The following is a 22855-nucleotide window of genomic DNA, read 5'->3' as shown; positions in this document are numbered from 1 at the left end:
GGAGGTGGTATGTGGATGGATTATTGGTGGGAGCACCACACCTAAGGGTAACAATAACTATAGAAAGATGACCCACATTGTAAGAAAATGAATAAATATATATTTTTTAAAGTTCACCATCCTTGAATGAGGGGCGGACAGAGGAGAGTTCCCAGGGCATGACTTGGAAGATGGGGAGGCTCCTGGAAATGGAGCAGAGGATGAATATGGAGACTAGGGGATGGGCCCAAAAGGAGTGGTGGGGGCACCAGAGAGGATGGGGCCAGGATGGGCAGCATCGGGGACACTGTGAGGGGAAGGTCTGTGTGGGTGACACAGGCTCTGGCTGGGGGCTGGGAGAGTCTCTGGTTTCTCCTGGTAGAACTGCAGAGGGGTTGACTTTATAACTGACCAGTAAATTACTCGTTTGGGGCCTTTTCCTTTCAATGCAGGGCTGGTGTGACTCAAACACACATACTCAGGCTGATGAAGGAGAGAGATGAAGAGAAGACAGATGTTTGGAGGAGGCCCCCATTTCCTGAGCCAGAACATCATCCTCAACTCCACCAATGCTAGGAGCCAAGAGGAGGGCAGAGCAAGGCCTGTGCTGCCCTGGAGGACCAGCCCTGGGGGCTGATTCTGGGGCTCCAGGGCCCCACTCCTTGTAGGCATTGCAGATTCAGCCCTGCTCACAGCCCCTCTGTGCCATGACCCTGCAGACACCGCTCTGGAGATAGTGTGAATAAAATAAAAGCAAACAGCAAAATTAAATGGAATCTGAAAACCATAGGAATAATTTTATTCAATCAGATTTATTTTGAAGGACACTTTAGGGGCTGAGAGACACATCAGAGCCCTGGATATTGTCATTGCCTGGGGGAGAACAAAACAGAACCCGGTCAGAGAAGAGATCACAGGAGTGACTGATGGGGGTGACTCTCCCATTGAATCCACCTATACTGTCCCCAGGGGCTCAGGGATCCAACCCCTGATCCACACTTACCTGCAACCTGAGTGAAGGTTCCTCCTTTTCCACCTGTGGAAAAAGACATCATGTGAGACCAGGGAGGAGTCAGGTCAGAAGCCTAAAGGAATCTTCTAATCCTGCACCACAAGGAAGTTTCCAGAACTGTGAGTAAAGACCCAGGTCAGGACTGGGAAAAATGAAGAAAGGAGGTAAGGGGGGACTGGACCAAATGCCCTCTAGGCAACACACATGTGTGTGGATGGTACTTCCCATTAACCAGGCAGGGCAAGTTCTCCCTGGGACTTGAAAGCCCTCAGTGGACAAGATCCCCCACTCCTTTCCCTACCTGAGCGCGTCTTCCTCCTCATCACAGCTGCAGCCACCGCAGCTCCAGTGACCACAGCTCCAAGGAGAACTAGGCCAGCAATGATGCCCGCGATGGGGATGGAGAACTGAGGAGGGGGCACTGGAAGGGAAGGGAGAGTGAGACCCTGAGCCCCAGGTCCCCCATCCTGAGCCACTAGAGGTTTTCCAGAAGGGGTCCTGATTCCTCCAAGCAGAAGCTCAGTGCCCATGTTCCCTCCTTACCCCATCTCAGAACTCGGGGCTCCAGCAGCCCCTCATGCTGCACATGGCACGTGTATCTCTGCTCCTCTCCAGAAGGCACCACCACAGCCATCCACTTCTGGAAGGTTCCATCTCCCCCAGGCCTGGTCTCCACCAGCTCCATCTCCTAGGTCAGGTCCTCCCCATCTCGCTGCCAGGTCAGGGTGAAGTCCACAGGGTAGAAGTCCAGGGCCCAGCACCTCAGGGTGACCTCATGCTCAGAGGTGGGGTGGTGGGTCACATGTGTCTTTGGGGGATCTGAGGGGGTAAATCAGAAAATTCACATCTTGGGTTTCCTCCATGGACACTGAAGTATCCTCATGTGACCATCCTCGGAATGGACAAGACAACTGGTTTAGAAGGAAGAAACATAAAATGTAAAAAGCAGGGTGGTAGTGGTGGGGGGAATCTATGAGATTCCCTTATTCCATAGAAAGTTCTAGAATCAGGATAAAAGCCCAGGCTAGGATGATGCAGGTCTCTAAGGAGTGGAACACAGACTTTATTTCCCACGAGGGGGGAGGGGAGAGATGAACGACAGAAAAGCAGGAATCACATAACTGAAAATGTTCTCAGACCAGAAACAAGACTGAGAGAGAAACTCGTGGTTCTCAAACAGGCCGCCTGGTCAAAAGGACCCGGTGACGTGTGATGTCAGGGACTGTCTGTCTTTCTCAGGAGAGACGGGATCCCTTCACTGTCCTTAAGGAGAAGCCGGAGTCTCTGGGAGTCTCTCTAGCGCAGAACATGAAACCCAGGGGAGTCCCCCTCTAGGGACTAGAGAGAGGACTCATTTCCCGCAGTGACTCCAGGCAGGGGAGGACTGGGAGGCCTCCAGGCCCCTCTTACCCCTGGGCTGCAGAGTCTCCTTCCCATACTCCAGGAATGTGCTCAGCCACCTCAAGTTACTGCCCTCCACATAGTTCCTGAATCCCTCTGCCAAACCCTCAGCCTCCCACTGGCGCCGGGTGATCCTAGCGGCCTTGTCCAGGAGCGCAGGTCCCAGTTCAGGGCCAGGTAATCAATCGGCGCCATCGTAGGCGAACTGACTGTACCCGCGGAGGAGGCGCCCGTCGGGCCCCACGTCGCAGCCAGACATCCTCTGGAAGGTGTGAGAGCCTGTCCCCGACCCCCAGTCACCCAGCGATCTCCCCTCCCGCACCCCCTCCCGCCGGGAATAAACTAAACAGAATGAAACGGGGTGAAAGTCCCGCGGGCTGTTCCCGGGCAGGTTGCAGAGAAGCCTGGAGGGGGAGACCCTGAGCGACCCCCGTCCGTGGGGATGGGGGTGCTGACCCGGCCCGGCCCTGCGCCAGCTCACCGGTCTCGCTCTGGTTGTAGAGGCCGCGCAGGGTGTCCAGCTGCGCGCGGTACCACAGTGCGCGCTCCCTTAGGATCCGCGTGTCCTCGTCCCACTCCTCCTGCTCCTCCTGCTCCGCCTGCTCCGCCCCGGGCGCCCGCGGCTCCAAGCTCCGGCCCGGAGAGTCGCTGTCGAAGCGGTTGAACTGCGTGTCGTCCACGTAGCCCACGGAGATGAAGCGGGGCTCCCCGGGGCCGGCCGGGACATCGCGGTGTGGAAAAACCTCAGGGAGTGGGGGCCTGGGGGAGGGAGGGAGACCCGGGCTATTCTTCTCCCTTTCGGGGGCTCGAGTCCCGGGGGGCGCCCACGAGACAGAAAGTGGGTGAAAGACGAGTGAGAGTGAAAAGCGGCTGCGGGACGAAAATGGCCGGGACTCGGGGGGCAGGAGGAGGCTGGGGTCTCGGGGGACGGAAAGGGGCCAGGACGGGGCGGGGCCGAGGTGGGGGGACAACTAGGGCGGCGGCGAGGTCGCGCCTTTCCCACGCCCGCCCACGCCCTCGCTCCCGCCTCTGGTAGCGCCCGGTCCCCTCCCGACCCGCACTCACCAGCCCGGGTCTCCCTCGGGCCGCGGCCACCGCGAGCAGGAGCAGGAGGGCTGCGCCCCCCATCCCCCAGGACGCGCCTCCACCCGGGCTGGGGAGACGGAGTCCCGGCGGGTGGGTGGGGGCTTTGGAACTGGAGCCGCGGGGCTGCTGATTGGCTGCTCTGGAGACCTCCAGGCAATGGGGAGTGAGCCCTGGGGTGACTCACCAGTATCCAGGCAGGAGGACCCGCCCAGGCTGTGAGCCCAGACGTGGAACTGAGGGAAGAGGGCAAATCCCCAGCAGTCACCTTCCAGCCCTGCACCCCGCTCTGGGGACTGAGACCCAGACAGCCACACCCCGAGACCTGGGTCTTTGCCGCCCCCTCCTCTCCTGCTCCGAGACCTTTGTCACACCGTGTCCCTGAGTCCAGGCCCAGGGACTGGGTACTCAAGTCTCAAACATTTTTCTTTCAGAAACTCTGTACAGTCTCACAAATTATTACGGATCCCATGTATAATATTGTTATGTGGGTTACAGCTTTAAATATTTACTTTACTAGAATAAAACCTTTTTAAAAGATGTTATTACTTCTTTACTTTAGAATATTAATAACCTGGGGCCTCCCTGGTGGCGCAAGGGGTTAAGCATCAGCACTATGAAGTGACTGTAGCTGCAGCAGCACCAGTTCGATCCATGGCCAGGGAGCAACCCACATGGCCCAGCAGACCTCTCCTGCCTCACCTGCTGCTCCCCTCAGCAGTGGATTTCTATAGATCTGCCTGTTCTGCTCCCCACTCTGTCTTTGGTGAATCCTCTCACCCACCACACCTCTGGCCTGTACCCCAGTTCTTGTATGCATAAATAAATAAATCTTTTTTTAATAGAGGAATGTTTTTATTTATTTATTTATTTGTTTGTTTTGTTTATACACTCACTGGGTACAGTCAGAAGCACAGGAGGGTGAGAGAATTCACCAGAGCCAGAGCGGGGAGCAGAGCAGGCAGAAGGACTGAGGTACACTGCTGAGGGGAGCAGCGGGCAGCAGGAGAGGTCTGCGGACCATGTGGGACCCTCCTCTGGTGGCCGGGGAGCAGCCGGGGATCGAACCAGCGCCACAGAGGCCGCGGGCAGCTTCGCAACCCTGCGCTCAACCACTGCGCCAACGGGGAGGCCCAATAAATAAATTTAAAAAAAAATAATATAAATAACCTATGGTATGCTAATTAATGAGTTTTTGGAGTCAGTGGGTTTGGAGTGCTGGGCCCTTGGGTTCACTCTGGGAAAGGTTTCACCAGAGTTCCTGTTTCAGCGACACACGAAGAATTCCCCAGGAGAGTTTCTCCACAAGACAGAGACATTAGTTATATTTGAAGAACAGATTTATTAGACAAGGGATGGAAGAGTAAAGGACACTTGCATAGACACAAGCGGGCAGGAAGCCCTCCCCCCACCCCAAAGGGGCAGGTTTGCTGAGAGAGGCCTGCATGGTTGCAGGCAGGCAGCCTTGAGGAAAGCTGCCTCCACTGAGGGAGGTCAATGAAGAGAAGTGCAGGCATGATGCAGGTCACAGGGAAGCAGGAGGCTGCTGCCCTGCAGAGAAGAGAGTTGGTGAAAAGATGTACCTGCATAGTCACAGGTGGGCAGAGAGATTGCTGCCCCCAGCCTGTGCAGAAACTGCACTGACATAGTCTTTTTCTGTTTGGAAGGGGTCACTCCTTGTGAGCCCTCTGGTTAGCTGTTGAATTTGGATAACTATGCAGAATCTGAAAGGGACAGGAGATTCTACCATGGGCTCAATCTCCATATCTTTACCCTTGGGCCTGTGCTCTAGACAGCAGTCTGATACCCGCTTGGATTTTCTGCTTTGTAATCTAGGCTTTGGAGCCTAAGGATCTTGGTTTCTAGATCTGAGTCAATGGCTGTGTTAATCCCTTCTACCCCCTACTCCTTGTGTGAGCCAGATTTCTGGTCTTGGGCCATCTTTATCTCCTTTCCAGTCTTTCTATTGCTGTCCTCCATCTTTCACTAACTTGACAACTTCCAGTACTACTTGTACTTTCGGGATTTGTGGTGAAAAATAAAGTGAAATTTTTTTTTTAATAATTTGATTCCAGTGTAATGAATACTGAAGATCTTTATAACTTAGTGGAGCAATATATTACTTTAAAAAAATCACACAATAGCAGAATACCCAACCAATATGCAAGAAACTGATGAGAAAATATATTATTGAGCAAATGAATATAATAAAGATTCCAGCAGAATTTCCAGTCTTGGTGCAATTGTAACAGGGTGCCCAGGAAAAGGGGAAGTTTCAGGTTCTCTTGCCCCACTCAAAGGAGGGTGGAGCTAAAGAGAAGAGAAGAAGCTGCAGAGGAGACTGAGGAAGGAAGGAAGCAGGATGGAGCCATAAGGAGACCTGGAGGAGGCACATGGAACAGAGAGACATGTGAAGAAACTACGCTTACCTTTTGGTCCTGAAACTGATGTGGGTGAGAGAACCATGGGGAGGTGACAATGGCAGCTTTTATCTTGATTTTGAATTTGCTCTTTTCCTCCCAAGCTTGTCCGGTTATTTCTGATCCTTTTCTGTGGGTCCCCACTAAAAGATGCTTTAGATTTGTGGTAGGCTTTCGGGCCTTGCTCTGGCCCAAAAGATCATTCGGGTGGTCTTTTCCCCACAAGGGGATGGGTAACATGGGTGCTTGATTCAGAAACTATATTGTTTGTCTTTTCTGTATTGTTTACTAATTGTATTCAAGTTCCCTCCCATTATAGTCTTACATGTTTTGTGTTGATGCAGTGGATGGCAGAGCCCATTAAGAGCAGGCAGGTTTGGGGGGCCTGGGGTGCTCCTCTCCTTGCCCTGTAACACAATGAACACTCCCATGCAGGCATAATTAACAAGTTTGCTTACTCACAGCTCTTTCCCTTTCAAGATGCATGGCCAGGGCCTCAGCACTCTTATCTACAAGGCTGGACAGTCAACCCGCTGGCCTATCTCTTAAAGGGCATCCCCAAATGCCTGCATCTTTACCCCCTTGCCTGGCCCCCCTTGTCGGGGGACTTTGCAGCAAATGGTTGTGCCTTCTGAAAAAACAATACTATTGATGGAGGACAGGAATGAAATAAATAAATAAATAAACTGAAAAAGGAAGCACCACATGACCAGAAATGTGGCTCTCACAAGAAGATGGGGGTGGAAGAGATTAGCATAACTGTCAACACAGTTATGGAAACTAGGATCCTTAGGCACAGACTACACAGTTGTGAAAACTCAGATCTTCAGGCACCAGTGTCTGGATTACATAACATCTAAGCAGGTATCAGAGCACACATCCACAGGTAAAGATGTGGAGAGTGAGCCCATTGTGGAATCTGCTGTCCCTTTCAGATTCTGCTTAGTTATCCAAAATCAGCCACTAACCCTGAAGCTCACAAGGAGTGGCCCCTCCCAAACAGCAAAGGACTATATCAGTGCAGTCTCTGCACAGGCTCAGGGCAGCAAGCCCACTGCCCACCTGTGTCTATGCAGGTGCCTCTTTTTACCAACTCTCTCCCTCCACAGGAAAGCAGCTTCCTGCCTGCCTGCCTGTGACCTGCACCATGCCTGGACTTCTCTGCACTGACCTCCTTCAGCGAAGGCCACTCTCCTCAAGACTGCCCGCCTGCAACCACGCAGGCCTCTCTCAGCAAACCTGTCCCTTTCGGGGCAGCTCTTCCTGCCCGCTTGTGTCTATGCAAGTGTCTTCTACTCTTCTGTCCCTTTCCCTAATAAACCTATCCTTTAAATATAACTAGTGTCTTTGTCTCGTAGAGAAACTCGCTGGGGACCTCACCACGTGTCGCTGAAAGAGGAGCTCTGGTGAAATCTTTCCCAGAGTGACCCCAAGGACCCACAGACTCCACAAAAAACACGTCACTATCAATATAACAGATAGGGACACAGTTGCGTTTAAAAAGAACCCTTGGTCTTTAAACTGGTGCTCTGACTTATGGGGCTACCCAGGTCTGGGACCTCATGCATGAATAATAAAGCTTCTGACCTCACCATTATGAAGTACCCCTTGTTCTTCCTCTGCCTGGGTAAAAGGCCAGAATTTATTTCTACAACAAGAGGACTATGGAAATGTAACAAAATAAGAAATATTCAATGATATTGTTTCAGGTTTCACTTTGCAATTAACCTTGGAGAAAACACCAAAACACCACCTGTATAGTTTTAATGTAGTATCAAAGTGGAATATTCCAAATTGTCTGAAAACACTACTTCGACATATTTGTGTAAGGCAGTGTCTGCATAGTTATAGTAAGGCAGTGTATATTTTTTCATAGACTTCAACCAGAACAACAGACTAAATGGAGAAGAAAATATGAAGAAAATCCAAAGGTCTTCTAATGAGACAGACAAGAAAGACAATTGCAAAAATATAAAATGCAAAAGATCCACACTTCTCATTGGCCTGATTATTTTCAGAAATGTTATTTTTGTTAAGAATACTTTCTCCGGCCTCCCCGGTGGCACAGCAGTTGTGCGCTGGGTTGAGAAGATGCCGGCAGCCTCTGCAGTGCCGGTTTGATCCCCAGCCGCCTGGAGAGTGTCCCACATGGCGCGCAGACCTCTCCTGCAGCCTGCTGCTCCCCTCAGCAGTGTACTTCGGTCCTTCTGCCTGTTCTGTTCCCTGTTCTGGCTCTGGTGAATTCTCTCATCCTCCCGCGCTTCTGACTATACCCAGTGCTTATATAAATAAATAAATAAATCTTAAAAAAAAAAAAAAAGAATACTTTCTCATTTAAAGAAAGTTTGCTGAATAAATGGTGCTGGGAAAACTGGGTCACTGCATGCAAATGAATGTAGCTTGACTACTACCTCACACCATGCACAAAAACCAACTCAAAATGGATTAAAGAACTAGACAAAAGACTGGAAACCATAAAATATATAGAAGGAAATATAGATGAGACACTACATGACATGCACCTCAAAGACATCTTTACAGACATCATCACTCAAAGCAGAGATAGTGAAGGCAAAGACAAACAGCTGGGACTACATCAAATTAAAGAGCTTCTGCACAGCAAAAGACACAATAACCAAAACAAAGAGAAACCCCATCGACTGGGAGAAAATTTTTGCACACAACACTGTTAGGAGTGATAAAGGACTGATCACAAAAATGTACAAAAAGCTGATGAGACTCAACAAAAACAAAGAAAATAATCCAGTCAAAAAATGGGCAGAAGAGCTAAAAAGAAACTTCTCTGAAGAGGAAATGCAAATGGCCAACAGGCATATGAAAAAATGTTCAACATCACTTGTAATCAGGGAAGTGCAAATCAAAACTACCATGAGATACCATCTTACACAGTGAGAATGGCACATATTAAAAAACTAGCAACAACAAATGTTGGCGAGGTTGTGGACAAAAAGAAACTCTCCTGCACGGCTGGTGGGAGTGCAAACTGGTCCAAACACTATGGGAAGCTGTGTGGAGATTTCTTGACCTACTAAAGATAGAGCTTCTGTATGATCCAGCAATTCTACTCCTAAGTATTTACCCAAAGGACACAGAAACATTAATTCAAAAGGGCACCTGCACCCCTATGTTTATAACAATGCCCAAAACAGATGACTGGATCAAAAAGATGTGGAATATATACACAATGGAATATTACTCAGCAATCAAAAACGATAAACTCATGCAATTTGCAGCAATGTGGATGGAGCTGGAAGGGATAATGCTCAGCGAAATAAGCCAGAAAGAAAAAAAAGTACCGGATGTCTCACTCATAGCAGGAATTTAGAAAACCTAAATAAGAAACCAGGAAACAGTCTAATTGCAATAAAGTGAAAATCAAAATGAACAAGCAACTATAGACCAGAGACACACTACAGTGGGGGGCAGGGGAAGGAGAAGAGGGATTAGGGTCAGAAAAAGGGCTGGGAATTGTATGGGGAATATAACCAAAATGAAAATGCATACATTATGCAAAAGTGAAAAATGATGTAAGAAGTATATAAAATAATTTATTAAAAAAATAATTTCTGTTAACATGCATTGGGTTATTCATATTATTCCAAATGAAATAGTTACATGATTAAACACAGCTTTATTCCCAGTGTGGTAAATATGGGGAGTGATATCTCATACACAAAAGTATACTTGGTGTCCTCACTTAGTTACTGAAAGGAAAATGACTGAGAATCGCAGACCCAGCGCTTGGGTCACGGAGACAGGGTGAGGAAGCTTTGGGTGAGGAGAGGAGGGGCCAGAGCAAAGCCCCAGGTGCCCTAGTCTGGTTCTCATAGTTCCAGGCCCCAGGGCTGTGACTAGGGCAAGAAGGTTACTGTTGGGGATACCCCACTGCCCCCTTAGCCTCACTTCTGTCTCCACCACCTGTGCTGGGCCCTGGACCCTTGTGAATGCTCATCCCCGTTCTCAGTCCCCAGTGCCTAGATGGTTCCCAGGGAAGCCAATCAGCATGGCCCCCAGGTAAGTTTCCACCCACCAGCCTAGAGTCAGAAGCTCCCCTGGCCCCAGTAGTGCTGGTCATGGGGCCCCCAACCCTCCTCCTGCTGCTTCTCTCCAGGGCTGTGGCCCAAACCTGGGCTGGTGAGTGCAGGGAGGAGGGAAAAGGCTTCTCTGGTAGAGGCTGTTGCCTAAGGCTCCTCTGTCCTCCCAGGGTTCCTCTCAATCCTAGTCCCTTTCTGTCCCCCCACCCTAGCGCCCTCTTCTGTCCCCCTGAGTCCCACTCCTTCTCCACCTGATGCCCCTTTTCAAGCTCTCGAGCCTCCTCCCTTCCTGAACACTTTCTCCTCTCATGCCCCATCTCCCTGGGACTCAGGACCAGTGCAGGGAGGAGGTTCAGGCCGACTTTCACCCCTTCCTGCCCCCAGGCTCCCACTCTTTAAGGCTTTTAGAAATCAAGACCTCCCAGGCCAGCCTCAAGGAGCCCCGGTACATCGCAGTGGGCTACATGGACCACGCACAGTTCAGGCGGTTTGACAGCAAATCTCTAGGTCAGTGTGGAGATGCTGGAGCCCAGGGTGGAGCAGGTGGGGCAGGAGGACCTGGACAAGGAGACAGAACCAAAGACAATAGGCACAGAGGTTCAAGCTGCCCTAATGGCTCCTGGAGGACCTGCATGGCTGCTTCAACCAGTGAACAATGCTTGCCCAGGGCCAGGTCACAGCTCCCATTCCCCAGAGACCTTTGCCCCTAGTCAGGGTCTCGGTGATCCCAGAGGATATGGCACCTGCCATAGTGGAGGAGGAAGTTTGGGTAAAGCATGAAATGAACAACCCGGAGGGCACGTACTTGGAGTGGATCCCAAGTCTCCTGGAGATTGAGAAGGAGGCCCTGCAGCTCAGAGGTAAGAGGGGCTGTGGGGCCTTTGATCTCCCTGAGGCTCAAACCCCACAGGGAACACTGAATGGTCAGAAAACGCCCCCTTCTGGTCAGAGAGAGAACTGTCTCTCAAGTTTTCAAGCTCTGCATAGAGACTGGCCCTGAGGGTCCTATTGCTTCTGAAGGACAGCTAAGGATTCCAGTTTCTCCTGAGAAAGAGGGAAGACCATCCCTGAAATCACCCTGCACAGGACCCTTTTCATCAGCAGCCATCTTAGGAACAATGAGTTTCTCTCTCGAGATCTTGTTTTTTGGTCAGACAGCATTTTTGGAGATCTCACTCCTGCCTGTCTGTGTCATCACCCTCCACCCAAGTCAGTAGCAAAATGCTTAGATACTGCATCCCACCCTGGGCTCTCACCTGCTATCCCGGAATCTCAGACCAGGCTGGTTTCTAGGGGTTTGTGCTTCCTCCCTCCAAGCATGTTTTCCTGTCCATTCTGAGGATGGTCATGAGGCTGCTTCAGTGACCATAGAGGAAATAGAAACCATAAATGTCCAATTCTTCCCACTCAGGCCCCCAAAGGGCACGTGTGACCCAGCACCCCATTTCTGAGCATGACATCACCCTGGGGTGCTGGGCCCTGGGCTTCTACCCTGTGAACATTACCCTGACCTGGCCCAGGACATGAAGCTGGTGGAGACCAGGCTTGAGGGATGGAACCTACTGGAAGTGGGTGGCTGTGGTGGTGCCTTCTGGAGAGGAGCAGAGATACAGGTGTCATGTGCAGCATGAGGGGCTGCTGGAGCCCCTTATTTTGAGATAGGGTAACTAGGGGGACTTGGGCACTGAGCCTCTTCTCAGGAGAATCAGGAACCCTCTGAGAACTTCTAAGGGTCAGACTAAGGACTGGGGTCTCCCCTTCCCTTCCCTTCCAGTGCCCCTCCTCAGCCCTCCATCCCCACCGCGGGCATCACTGCTGGCCTGGTTCTCCTTGGAGCTGTGCTCACTGGAGCTGCCGTGGCTGCAGCTGTGATGTGGAGGAAGAAGCACTCAGGTAGGGAAGGGACTGGGGGATCTTGTCCACTGGGGGCTTTCATGTCCCACGAGAACTTGCCCTGCCTGGTTAACAGGAAGTACCATCCACACACGTGTGTTGCCCAGAAGGCATTTGGTTCAGTCCCCCCTCACCTCCTTTCTTCATTTTTCCCAGTCCTGACCTGGGTCTTTAGTCACAGTATTCCAGGATTAGAAGATTCCTTTAAGATTGCATTGGCTGACTCCTCCCTTGTCTCACATGATGATTCTTCCCACAGGAAGACAAGGAGGAAGTGACACTAAGGTTGCAGGTTAAGTGTGGATCAGGGGTTTGATCCCTGAGGCCCTGGGGATACTGTTGATGAAGCCATTCAGTTTCCATTCATGGTGGTGATTTTCGTGTCTTCAAATCTTAAGGCCACTTATTTTAAGGCTCAGCTCACCATACAGACATTCATCTCTTCTTTGACTTCAACTATGGACAATAATTTATATTGTGGGGTAGAATTGGAGGCGCATTCTTCCTTTGAAGGAAAGAGACCACAGTTATGTGAAGAAGGTGACAGAAGAAAAGCACAGCAGCGATCAGGAAATGGTTGTAAAAATGAGAAATTAGGGCATCACTGGTGGTGCAGGCAGTTGAGTGCAGTGCTGTGAAGCTGTCCACAGCCTCTGCAGTGGCACGGCAGACCTCTCCTGTCTTGCCCGCTGCTCCCCTCAGCAGTGTGTTTCAGTCTGCCTGTTCTGTTCCCCACTCTGTCCCTGGTGAATCCTCTCACCCTCCCGTGCATCTGGCCTGCACCGCGGTTCTTGTATAAATAAATCTTTAAAAAAGAGAGAGAGAGAGAGAGAAATTATTCAACGCTGTAAGCAGACCAGGGCCTGGTTCAACTCCCAGGTGGCAGAAGACTCTAGTCTGTGTCTCCAGGTGAGAGAGAGGGGGCTCAGGCCAAGCTGGGGCAGCACAGGTGAGAAGTGGCTCCTTGGAGATGCAGGGGGCTCCCGAGGACAGCACAGTCCTGTCCTATCTTCCCAGGCCTCATCAGGTGGAGGGCTCTGACTGGGGAGCAGGCTGGGTGAAGCTTTTTCTTCTTTTTTTAATTGAGGTAACATTAATTTACACACTGCACAGATGTGAGGTGTAGAGCTTCTCAGCAGGCAACTGTATATTTCACACATACCCACTAGCAAAAGTCCAATCACAATCCTTCACCAAGATATTCCCTCCGCCCTCCGTCCCCTCTGGTGACTGCCATTTTGTTGTGGTTGTTGATTGCTTCATAGTCCACAAATGAGTCCAATCCTATGGTATCGGTCTTTCTCAATTTGATATAGCATAATTCCCTGAAATTCTATCCACATTGTTGAAAATGGCGAGATTTCTTCTTTTTTGCAGTATCTGAGTACTATTCCATTATGCGTGTGTATGATATATGTCAATCATATTTTGTTAATCCTTTCATCTGTTCTTTAGAACTTGGGTTGTTCCCTATTTGGCAATTGTAAATAGCACTGCAATGAAAATAGGGGCCCTGTCTCATTTTGAATAAGTGTTTTCTTATTCATCAGGTCAATATCCAGAGGTGGAAATACTGGATCATATTGCAATTCTTTTTTATTTTTTTGAAAACCACCGTATTGTTTTCCCAAATGGCTGCACCAGTTACATCCAACCAATAGTGCACAAGGGTCCTTTAACCCTTGTTCCTCACAGAATTTATTTCTTGACTTTTGATAATAGACATTTTTACTGGTGTGAGCGGAAATCTAATTGATTTTTTTCAAATGTTGACCCATCCTTGTGTTGCTAAGATAAACCCCACTCAGTCATGACGTGTGATCCTTTTTCATGTGTAATTGAATTTGGTTTGCTAAGGTCTTGTTGAGGGTGTTTGCATCTATGTTCATCAGGGATTGGTCTGTAGCTTTCTTTTTTGTGTGATGTCCTTCTCTGCTTTTGGTATCAAGGGAATGTTGGGCTTATGAGATGTGATGGCAGCATTCCCTCTTCCTCTGTTTTTTTGAAGAGTTGAGAAGTCAGGTGTTAGTTCATCTTTAAAGGGTTTGTAGAAGTGACTGAAAATGTCTGGTCCTGGACTTTGATTTTCAGGAAACTTTTGATTCATGTTTTAGTGTCTTTGCTTGTAGTTGCTTTGTTCTGAATCTTCCTGACTCGGTCTCAGAAGGTTGTATACTTCTAAGAATTTGTCGCTTCCTTCAAGGCTATTTGAGGTTATTCAACTTATCGACATATAGATTTGGTATTATGACCTTTTGTATCCTAATGTGTCTGTTGTAACTTCTTCCCTTTTGTTTCTTATTCTATTTATTAATTTTTTTTTTCCTTTTTTCCTCCTTGAAAGTGTAGTAAAATACTTGTCTATTTTGTTTATTTTTTTCAAAGAACCATATTTTGGTTTCATTGATTTTTTTTAATTTGTTTTTGATTTCTCTGTCATTTATTTATGCTTTAATATTTTTTTCCTTCTACTGTTTCTTGGTTTCATTTGTTCTTTCTAGCTGTTTAGATTCTTTACCTGAGCTCTGTCTTGACTCTAGGTGTGGCCTGTATTGCTCTATATTCTCCTTTTAGTGCTGCTAGTGCTGTGCCCACTAATAGGTTGTCATTTGTCTCAAGGTATTTTTAAATTTCTTGGTTGCTTTCCTTCTTAACCCAAGAGTGATTTGGTAGTGTGTTGTTCAATCTTCACATGTTATTTTTCCCCCGGTTTCCTTTTATAGTTCTTCAAGTTTGATACCATTGTGATCAGAGAGATACTTATATGATTTCAGTCATCATGAATTTGTGACACTTGTTATGTGACCCAACAAGTGATGTATTCTGGAGGCTATTCCAGGTGCACCTGACAAGAATATTATTTAGCTTTTTGGAGTGTAGCACCCTATAAATATCTACTCAGCCCAGATTGTCTAATTTCTCACTTAAAGATATAGTTTCCCGGAGTTCTGTCAGGTGGTGTGTCCTTGATGAAAGTGGGGTGTTGAATTTCTTTACCACTCTTGTGTTGCTGCCAATATATGTTTTCAGATTTGTTAATAGTTGCCTTATGTATTTTGCTGCTCCTTTGCTTGGTGCATGTGTATTGATGAGTGTTATGTCTTCCTGATGTAGGATTCCTTAATCGTATGATGTTCATCTCTGTCTCTTGTTAGCTTTTTTGCTGGAAGCTTATTTTATCTTAAATGGCAGACCCTGCAATTTTGGGGGTGCCCCATTTTCTTGTGTTTTTCCCAAGAACTGTTTTGATCCAGTCTCCTGGAGACAGCATAAAGTTGGGTTTTATTTTTTGGTACAACCAGTTACTCTGTGTCTTTTTCTTTGGTGAGTTCAATTCATTTCCATAAAGGGTGATGACATGATGAGTTACTACTGCTCGTTTGTCTTTAGTCAAATCCAGCCCAGAAATGTGTGATATCTGGAGCGGGTGGTGAGGGCTCCAGGGTCACTGCCTCCTTGGTCCCCTGGTCAGTTTGCAGGATGGTGTCAGGCGGGAGGCCAGACATTAGCCAGGTGGCTGGGGTTCTGAGCTGGGCACTGCCATAACCCCTCAGTCTCCATGCCCTTGTTTCTGAAGGGGAATGTGGGGGAGGGGTGTCAGGACAGTATCAATTCCCAATTCACAGAGTGCTGGGGAGGAATCCCCGAGGTCACACAGAGAAAGTAACTGCTGAGGTCACATAGTCGGCCTTCCATCAGCTCCCTGAGCCACTTCTATTCCTGTGCCCACTTCTGGCTTTCAAGACCCAGCTCCCATGTCCTCTTCCTGCTGTGGAAGGAAACTCTCCAGCTCTGCCTTGGCCCCCTCTAGGCAGCTACTGCAGCCCTTCTCTCCTCACACACCCCAGGCTGCAGGGCCTCCAGGGCGGGGTCACGTGGTTCTCTGTGACCCCAGCACCCTGTGGCGTATGTTCCTGGGTACCAGCATGCATTGGGCTTGGGGACCCCAAATGCCTGACTGCAAGTCTGTGCCATCAGGCTCACCTGGGGTGTATTTAGAGAGAAGTTCTCAGGCCTGTTCCCAGAAGCAGAGAGTGGGCTCTGGCTGCCCACGCCTGGGGAAGGGATGATCCTTCTGTTATAGAGCAACCCCGATATTAAACGGGTTCCTGGCTGCGGGTCCTCACCCGCGCGCTTTAAAGGGACTTATGAATACTCTACTACAGACACACACAAAAGGTTAATAAAAGGTTTATTTACAAGAGAAAAGGAAATAAGGAAAAATGCACAACTCAGGGAGAAAATAGGGAAATAAAGTCTTTAATGCGTCCTACCCGATCCGACAACCTGGAAACCCAAAGTCACTCTCAGAGCTGGCCGGATGCTGCGAGCTGGCGGAGAGCCAAAAATGGGGGGCCCCAAAGCCCACGTGTCTGCCTTTTATATCCACCTGGCTGCTTAACCCCACCCTCAGGTCCCAGCCACCTTCCCTTTGGTGGTGATGGGATTTGGAGTTCCCAGTGTCTTTGGCTTTGACCTGGGGTGGGGGTGGAGTCCACAAAGCCTGTATGGAATTAGCTTTGGGACATCCTTTTCCCCCTAACACTTCCACGCTGATCACGGCCCTTCAGATCCGCCAACATCTCTTCCCCATCACAGCCTCCTGAGACCCAGAGCAGGAGCCTCTGAGTCTGAGTGAGGCCCCTCCTGCTGCCTCCCCCTCGGAGACTGCGAGTTGCCAGATCTTTGTTTTAGGTGCAAAGGATGAAGTGATTGGTACAAACTATTAAAAAAAGGGCCTCCCCGGTGGCGCAGCGGTTGAGCGCTGGGTTGCGAAGCTGCCCGCGGCCTCGGCGGCGCCGGTTCGATCCCCGGCTGCTCCCCGGCCACCGGAGGAGGGTCCCGCATGGCGCGCAGACCTCTCCTGCCGCCCGCTGCTCCCCTCAGCAGTGTACTTCGGTCCTTCTGCCTGCTCTGCTCCCTGCTCTGGCTCTGGTGAATTCTCTCACCCTCCCGCGCTTCTGACTGTACCCAGTGCATGTATAAACAAAAAATAAATAAATAAATAAATAACATGCCTCTATAATAAAAAAAAACTTTAAAAAAAACTATTAAAAAAATTAAGGCAATAAAGTGATCATTGGCTGTTTTCTTACAAGAAATAGTGGAGACTGAGTAAGTCACATGACAGTCAAGGTCCTGATAGAAGACAAGTGTCCTTCAAAATGAACCTGAATTTAAAAAATTGTTCCTAGTGTTTTAAGATTTCATTTAATTTTGCTGTTCATTAATTTTTCACACTATCCCCAGAGCAGTGTCTGCAGGGTCACAGCACAGAGGGGCTGTCAGCAGCCTGGAGCTGTGAGCAGGGCTGACTCAACTGTCTGCAGGGAGTGGGGCCCTGGAGCCCCAGAATCAGCCCCCAGGGCTGGACCTTCAGGGTGGCACAAGCTTGCTCTGCCCTCCTCTTGGCTCCCTGAATCTCCCTGCCACCCCAGCATTGGGGAACTGAACGGGGATGTTCTGGAAGAGGAGGAGGACTCCCCTTAACTATCTATCTCCCCCATCTCTCTGCCAACTGCAGCATCAAGACAAAACATGTAAGAACTTTAATGGAAAGGAGCTTAAGTGCAATTAGTGTGCAACAAAGAAAAAGGAAAGAATAAAGTTTCCAAATCAAGCACCAAAGTCACCATCCCCTTGTGGGTAAATGTTCAGCCAAACAGGGTTGGCCCAAAACAGGGCGTGAAAACCTGTCACAGTCTAAATCACCTCCTGGCGGGGACCCATAGAAAAGGGGTGGACAGGCTGACAAGTATGGAAGGAAAAGAGCAAAATCAAGATAGGAGCTGCCACTGTCACCTCCACATGGATTTCTCACCCACGTCTGTGTTAACCAGTCCAAGGCCAAGAAGCAAGTGCAGCTTCTTCACGTGTCTCTGCCCCATGTGCCTCTCGCAGGTTTCCTTCTGGCTCCATCCTGCTTCCTTCCTCCTCAGCCTCCTCTCCAGCTGCTTCTCCCTGCTCAGCTTCACCCTCCTTGGGTGGGGCAGGAACCTGGACCCTCCCCTGGGGGCCCCCTGTTACAGTCCTCTCTATCACCAGCATGTGCATGTGTGTGGGTGACACCAGCCCTGCAAGGACGGGCAAGGCCCCAGATGTGCGCAGTTCCCTGGGCAGTCACAGGCCAGCACTGCTGCATCCCCCCAGGTGAGACAGATGCTCCAGCTCCCCAGTGAGAGCCCGTGTCACCCACACAGACCTTCCCCCCACGGTGTCCCCCATGCTGCCCCTTCCCTGCCCGGTCCTCTCTGGCTCCCCCGCACCTCTTTCCACCTCTGTCTCCTAAAGCCCCCATTTCCATCCTCTGCTTTCTTTTCCAGGAGTCTCCCCATCCTCCTAGTCAGTGTCCTGGGGATTCTCCTGGGCCCCTCCCCTGATCCAAAGGATGGAGAATGTCAGGTGATCCCAGGAGGAGGGGCTTTCGTCCTTGGAAGCAGAAGCAGAAACAAATTACAGGGACCCTGGAATCTAAGTTTCCATCCCAACAGACTTAGGCAACCTTTATATTTGGGGATTTTCCCAGAACCTAGGAACCAGTTGTCATGTCCACTGGAAACTAAAAATAAGGACACTGACACTGACACAGACTTGGGCGCCCCCTTGTGTGCAGATCCCTGTCCTGCCGCTGGGGGCCCAGGGAGCCTGGGGAGGGCCTGGCTGAGCAGGAGAAAGGGCAGCTCTGGTCTCCTGTGCTCAGCCCTGTGGCCACACGGGGGCGCTGCCGCGCTGGTCCGGATTCTGGTGGAGCCGCCAGGAAGGGGCGGGGGCTGAGGTGGGCAGAGTTGGGGGTCCTGGAGGGCGGCGTCCTGGGGTGAGATGCTCTGTGAGGAGTCAGAGCAGCAGGGCTCAGAGGAGAGGAGACTCTGGAGCCTGCCCTGTGTGTGAGGTTTCCAACTTTTCTCCCAGGACCCCTCTCTCCAGTCCCTGGATAACAAAACCTGGGAAAACAGGAAAGTAGATCATTGTTTCCTTCTACAGCCTATTTAGTATTGAGGACATTAAAAAAAATAATAACACTTAAAGAATACTGTTAAATTTACAGAAAAGTTACAAAGGTAGTACAGTTCTTGTTTATCCCACACCAATTCCACTTTGTTAACATCTTACATGACTAAAGTTGCTATTTTTTTAATAGTTAATGAAGCAATGGTGATGCAATTACCAAACTCCATGCTTAATTTCCTTGAATAGTTTCTCAGTGTCTTGGTCTCTCTCCTCACCTTCTGGGATACCTGTAACTCTTTTTTTTAAAGATTCATTTATGCATATAAGAACTGGGGTACAGGCCAGAGGTGTGGGGGGCAAGAGGATTCACCAGAGACAGAGTGGGGAACAGAACAGGCAGACTGACTGAAATACACTGCTGAGGGGAGCAGCGAGCGAGTCAGGAGAGGTCTGCTGTGCCATGTGGGTAACTCCCTGGCTGGGGCTAGAACTCCTGCTGCAGTGGTTGTTGATAGCTTCATAGGTTGGTCTTTCCCCCTTGCACCACCAGGGAGGTCCTGTGGAAGCACAGTCCGGCAATACTGGAGGGTGCTCTTGGACTTAGGGTCTTGCCATTCAAAGGCAAAAAGCAGTTGATCCTGAACATCTATTGGGACACAGAAAAAGGCATCCTTAAGATCTAATATGGAAAACTACCCAAAGTCACCAGGTATAGCAGTTAATAAGGTGTAGGGATTAGGCACAGTTGGGATATAAATCCTGGACAATGTCATTGATGGCACTTAAATCTTGGGCAAAATGGTACTCGCCTGTATGGCGTTTTCTCACTGGCAACATCGGAGTGTTGTACGGTGAGCGGCAGAGCCGAATGAGTCCAGATTGAAGGAATCTTTTTAACACTGGCTCAGTTCCCCTCAAGGCCTCCTCCTTTAAGGGGTATTGCTTCCTCCTTGGGGTTTTGTTCCCTTCTATCACTTCTTTTTTTTTTTAAGATTTATTTATTTTTATACAAGAACTGGGGTACAGGGCAGAAGCGAGGGATGGTGAGAGGATTCACCAGAGACAGAGAGGGGAACAGAACAGGCAGAGAGACTGAAATACACTGCTGAGGGGAGCAGTGGGCGAGGCAGGAGAGGCCTGCCCCGCCATGTGGGCATCTCCCTGGCCGGCCAGGAATAGACCCAGTGCTGCAGAGGCTGCGGACAGCTTCACAGCTCAGCGCTCAACATGCTGCGCCACCAGGGAGGCCCCCTTCAATCACTTCTATCTTTACAGGCTCTGCATTTTTCGCATATCCTGGGGTCCCACCAGCCCATACCCATTTACTTACTCATTCAACGATTTCTAAAGGTAAAACTTCACCTTTTGGTGGAACATCTTGCGTAAATAACATCTGGAACTGCAGAGCATGCTCTGGAAGTACCTGTAGGTGAAACCTCAGATTTTTGGGTGAGAACATAATTCATGCGTTAAGCTTACTTAAAAGGTCATGACCAAGCAGAGGGATTGGACACTCTTCCATGTAGAGGAAGCTGTGCTGGAGCTGTGTGGTGCCCAGGCGGCACTCCAGAGGTTGTAGGAAGGCTTTCTGTTGTGGCCTTCCTGTGATCCCAGTGACTGCTGCGGTCTCTTTGCTCACTTTCGTCAATTTAGAATTCAGAACTGAGAATGTCACTCCAGTGTCCACCAAGAAATCAATCAGATGATCCCCCACAGCGAGTGTTACCCGGGGCTCTGAGGGGGTTATTCTAATGGGCTTCTTTACATCTAGTGCAGCCCCCGGGCACCCCCATTCTTCATCTGAACCTTCTCCATGAACTATCATTTGTCTCCTTTCCTCTGCACTTGGCTCTAGATTCCTTCTACTCTCCGTCTTCCCTCCTGTCTTCATCTGAGCCTCTACTCTGTGCTATCATTTCTCTCCTTTCCTCTCTCCATGGTTCCGGGTTCCGTGTGCTCCGTCTATATTCTGTCCAGTCACCTCTGTGTGAATCGTCATGTCATGGTGTTTCGATAATAAAAGGGATGGTTTTTTTGATTTCTTCTTCTTCAGATTTATTGTTTGTGTATAGGAAGGCTACTGACTTTTGCGTGTTGATTTTGTATCCTGCCACTTTACTGAACTGATTGATGAGTTGAATTAGTTTTTCTGTAGAGTTTTTGGGGTTCTCTATGTATATTATCATATCATCTGCAAATAGTGATAGTTTGACTTCTTCTTTTCCTATTTGGATTCCTTGTATGTCTTCCTCTTGTCTTATTGCTCTGGCTAGGACTTCCAGTATTATATTGAAAAGCAGTGGTGAGAGTGGACATCCTTATCTTGTTCCAGATCTTCATGGAATTGCTTTCAGCTTTTCACCATTGAGAATTATACTGGCTGTTGGCTTGTCATAGATGGCTTTTATGATGTTGAGGTATGTTCCTTGTATCCCAAGAATTTCAAGGGCTTTTATCATGAATGGGTGTTGCACTTCGTCGAAAGCTTTCTCAGCATCTATTGATATTATCATATGGTTTTTATATTTCTTTTTGTTGATGTGTTGGATAACGTTGATTGTTTTTCAGATGTTGAACCATCCTTGTGTCCCTGGCATGAATCCTACTTGGTCGTGGTGAATTATCTTATGGATACATTGTTGGATTCTGATAGCTAAAATTTTATTGAGGATTTTTGCATCAGTGTTCATTAGGGAGATTGGCCTGTAGTTTTCTTTTTTTGTGTTGTCCTTGTTCGGTTTTGGTATTAGTGTAATGTTGGCTTCATAGAACGTGTTTGGTGTTATCCCTTCCTTCTCAATTTTTTGGAAGAGTTTGTGAAGGATAGGCACTAATTCATCTCTGAATGTTTGGTAGAATTCATTTGTAAATCCATGAGGTCCTTGGCTTTTGTTTTGGGGAGGTTTTTGATTACCATTTCAATTTCGCTGCTTGTAATTGGTCTGTTTAGGTGTTCTATTTCTTCTTTATCTAGCTTTGGGCGATTGTGGAGTTGTAGGAATTTGTCCATCTCCTCTAAATTGTTGAACTTGTTTCCATATAACTGTTCATAGTAGTTACTGATTATTCTTTTGATTTCTGCTGTGTCTGTTGTGATTTCTCCTCTTTCATTTATGATCCTGTTTATTTGTGCTTTCTCCCTTTTTTCCTTTGTGAGCCTGGTGAGGGGTTTGTCTATTTTATTGATTTTTTCAAAGAACAAGCTCTTGGTTTCATTGATTTTGGATTATTTTTTTAGTTTTGATTTCATTTATTTCTGCTTTGGTTTTTATCATTTCATTTCTTCTACTGGTTTTTGGGTTTTTTTGTTGTTCTTTTTGTAGATCTTTGAGCTTCAAGATTAGGTTGTTTCTTTGAGTTCTTTCTTGTTTCTTGATGTGAGCCTCTATTGCTATATATTTGCCTCTTATTACTGCTTTTGGTGCATCCCATACATTTAGGAAATTGGTGTCCTCCTTGTCATTCAATTCAAAGAATTTTTTAATTTCTTCTTTGATCTCCTCATTAGTCCAGTGGTCTTGCAGTAGTGTGGTTTTCAATCTCCATGAGGTAGGAGAGTTCCTTGCCTTCTTTTTATGGTTTATTTCTAGTTTGATGCCTTCATGGTCAGAAAAGATGGTTGGTATGATTTCAATCTTGGTTTATCTGCCATCAATCTTGGTTGATGTTTGTCTTGTGTCCCAGTATGTGATGGATCTTGGAGAATGATCTTTGTGCGCTTGAGAAAATGTGTACTCAGATTTTTTTGGGTTTAGTGTTCTATAGATGTCTGTTAAGCCCAAGTGCTCCAGATCCTTATTTAGAGCTTTAGTGTCTTTACTTATTTTTGTCTTGTTGATCTATCCATTGTTGATAGTGGTTGTTGAAGTCTCCCACTACGTATGTGTTTTCTCTGATGTCTGTTATCAGAGATGACAATAGTTGTCTAATATATTTTGGTGCTCCTTCGTTTGGTGAATATATGTTAATGAGTGTTATTTCTTCTTGAAGTATTGTCCCCTTGATCATAATGTAGTGACCGTTGGGGTCTCTTTTTATCTTTTTGAGTTTGAAATCTGTTTTAT

At 48.3% G+C, this 22855-nt stretch overlaps 1 protein-coding gene across 1 annotated transcript in view; it reads right to left on the bottom strand.

Annotated features, from left to right (window-relative positions):
- LOC311188272 (class I histocompatibility antigen, Gogo-OKO alpha chain-like) overlaps positions 1-22855 on the bottom strand; it is a gene marked incomplete at both ends in the record, with an annotated part of 91009 nt that overhangs the window by 3247 nt on the left and 64907 nt on the right. The window contains one exon of the mRNA XM_084259412.1: positions 983-1015. Coding sequence (XP_084115538.1) covers positions 983-1015 — 33 coding nt within the window. The remainder of the gene's footprint in view (positions 1-982; positions 1016-22855) is intronic.

This window comes from Talpa europaea (assembly GCF_964194135.1).
Source record: "Talpa europaea genome assembly, chromosome: 2".
In the NCBI taxonomy this organism is placed as follows: Eukaryota; Metazoa; Chordata; class Mammalia; order Eulipotyphla; family Talpidae; genus Talpa; species Talpa europaea.
The sequence above is the reverse complement of the archived record's forward strand: the minus strand, read 5'-3'. Positions and strand labels throughout refer to the sequence as shown.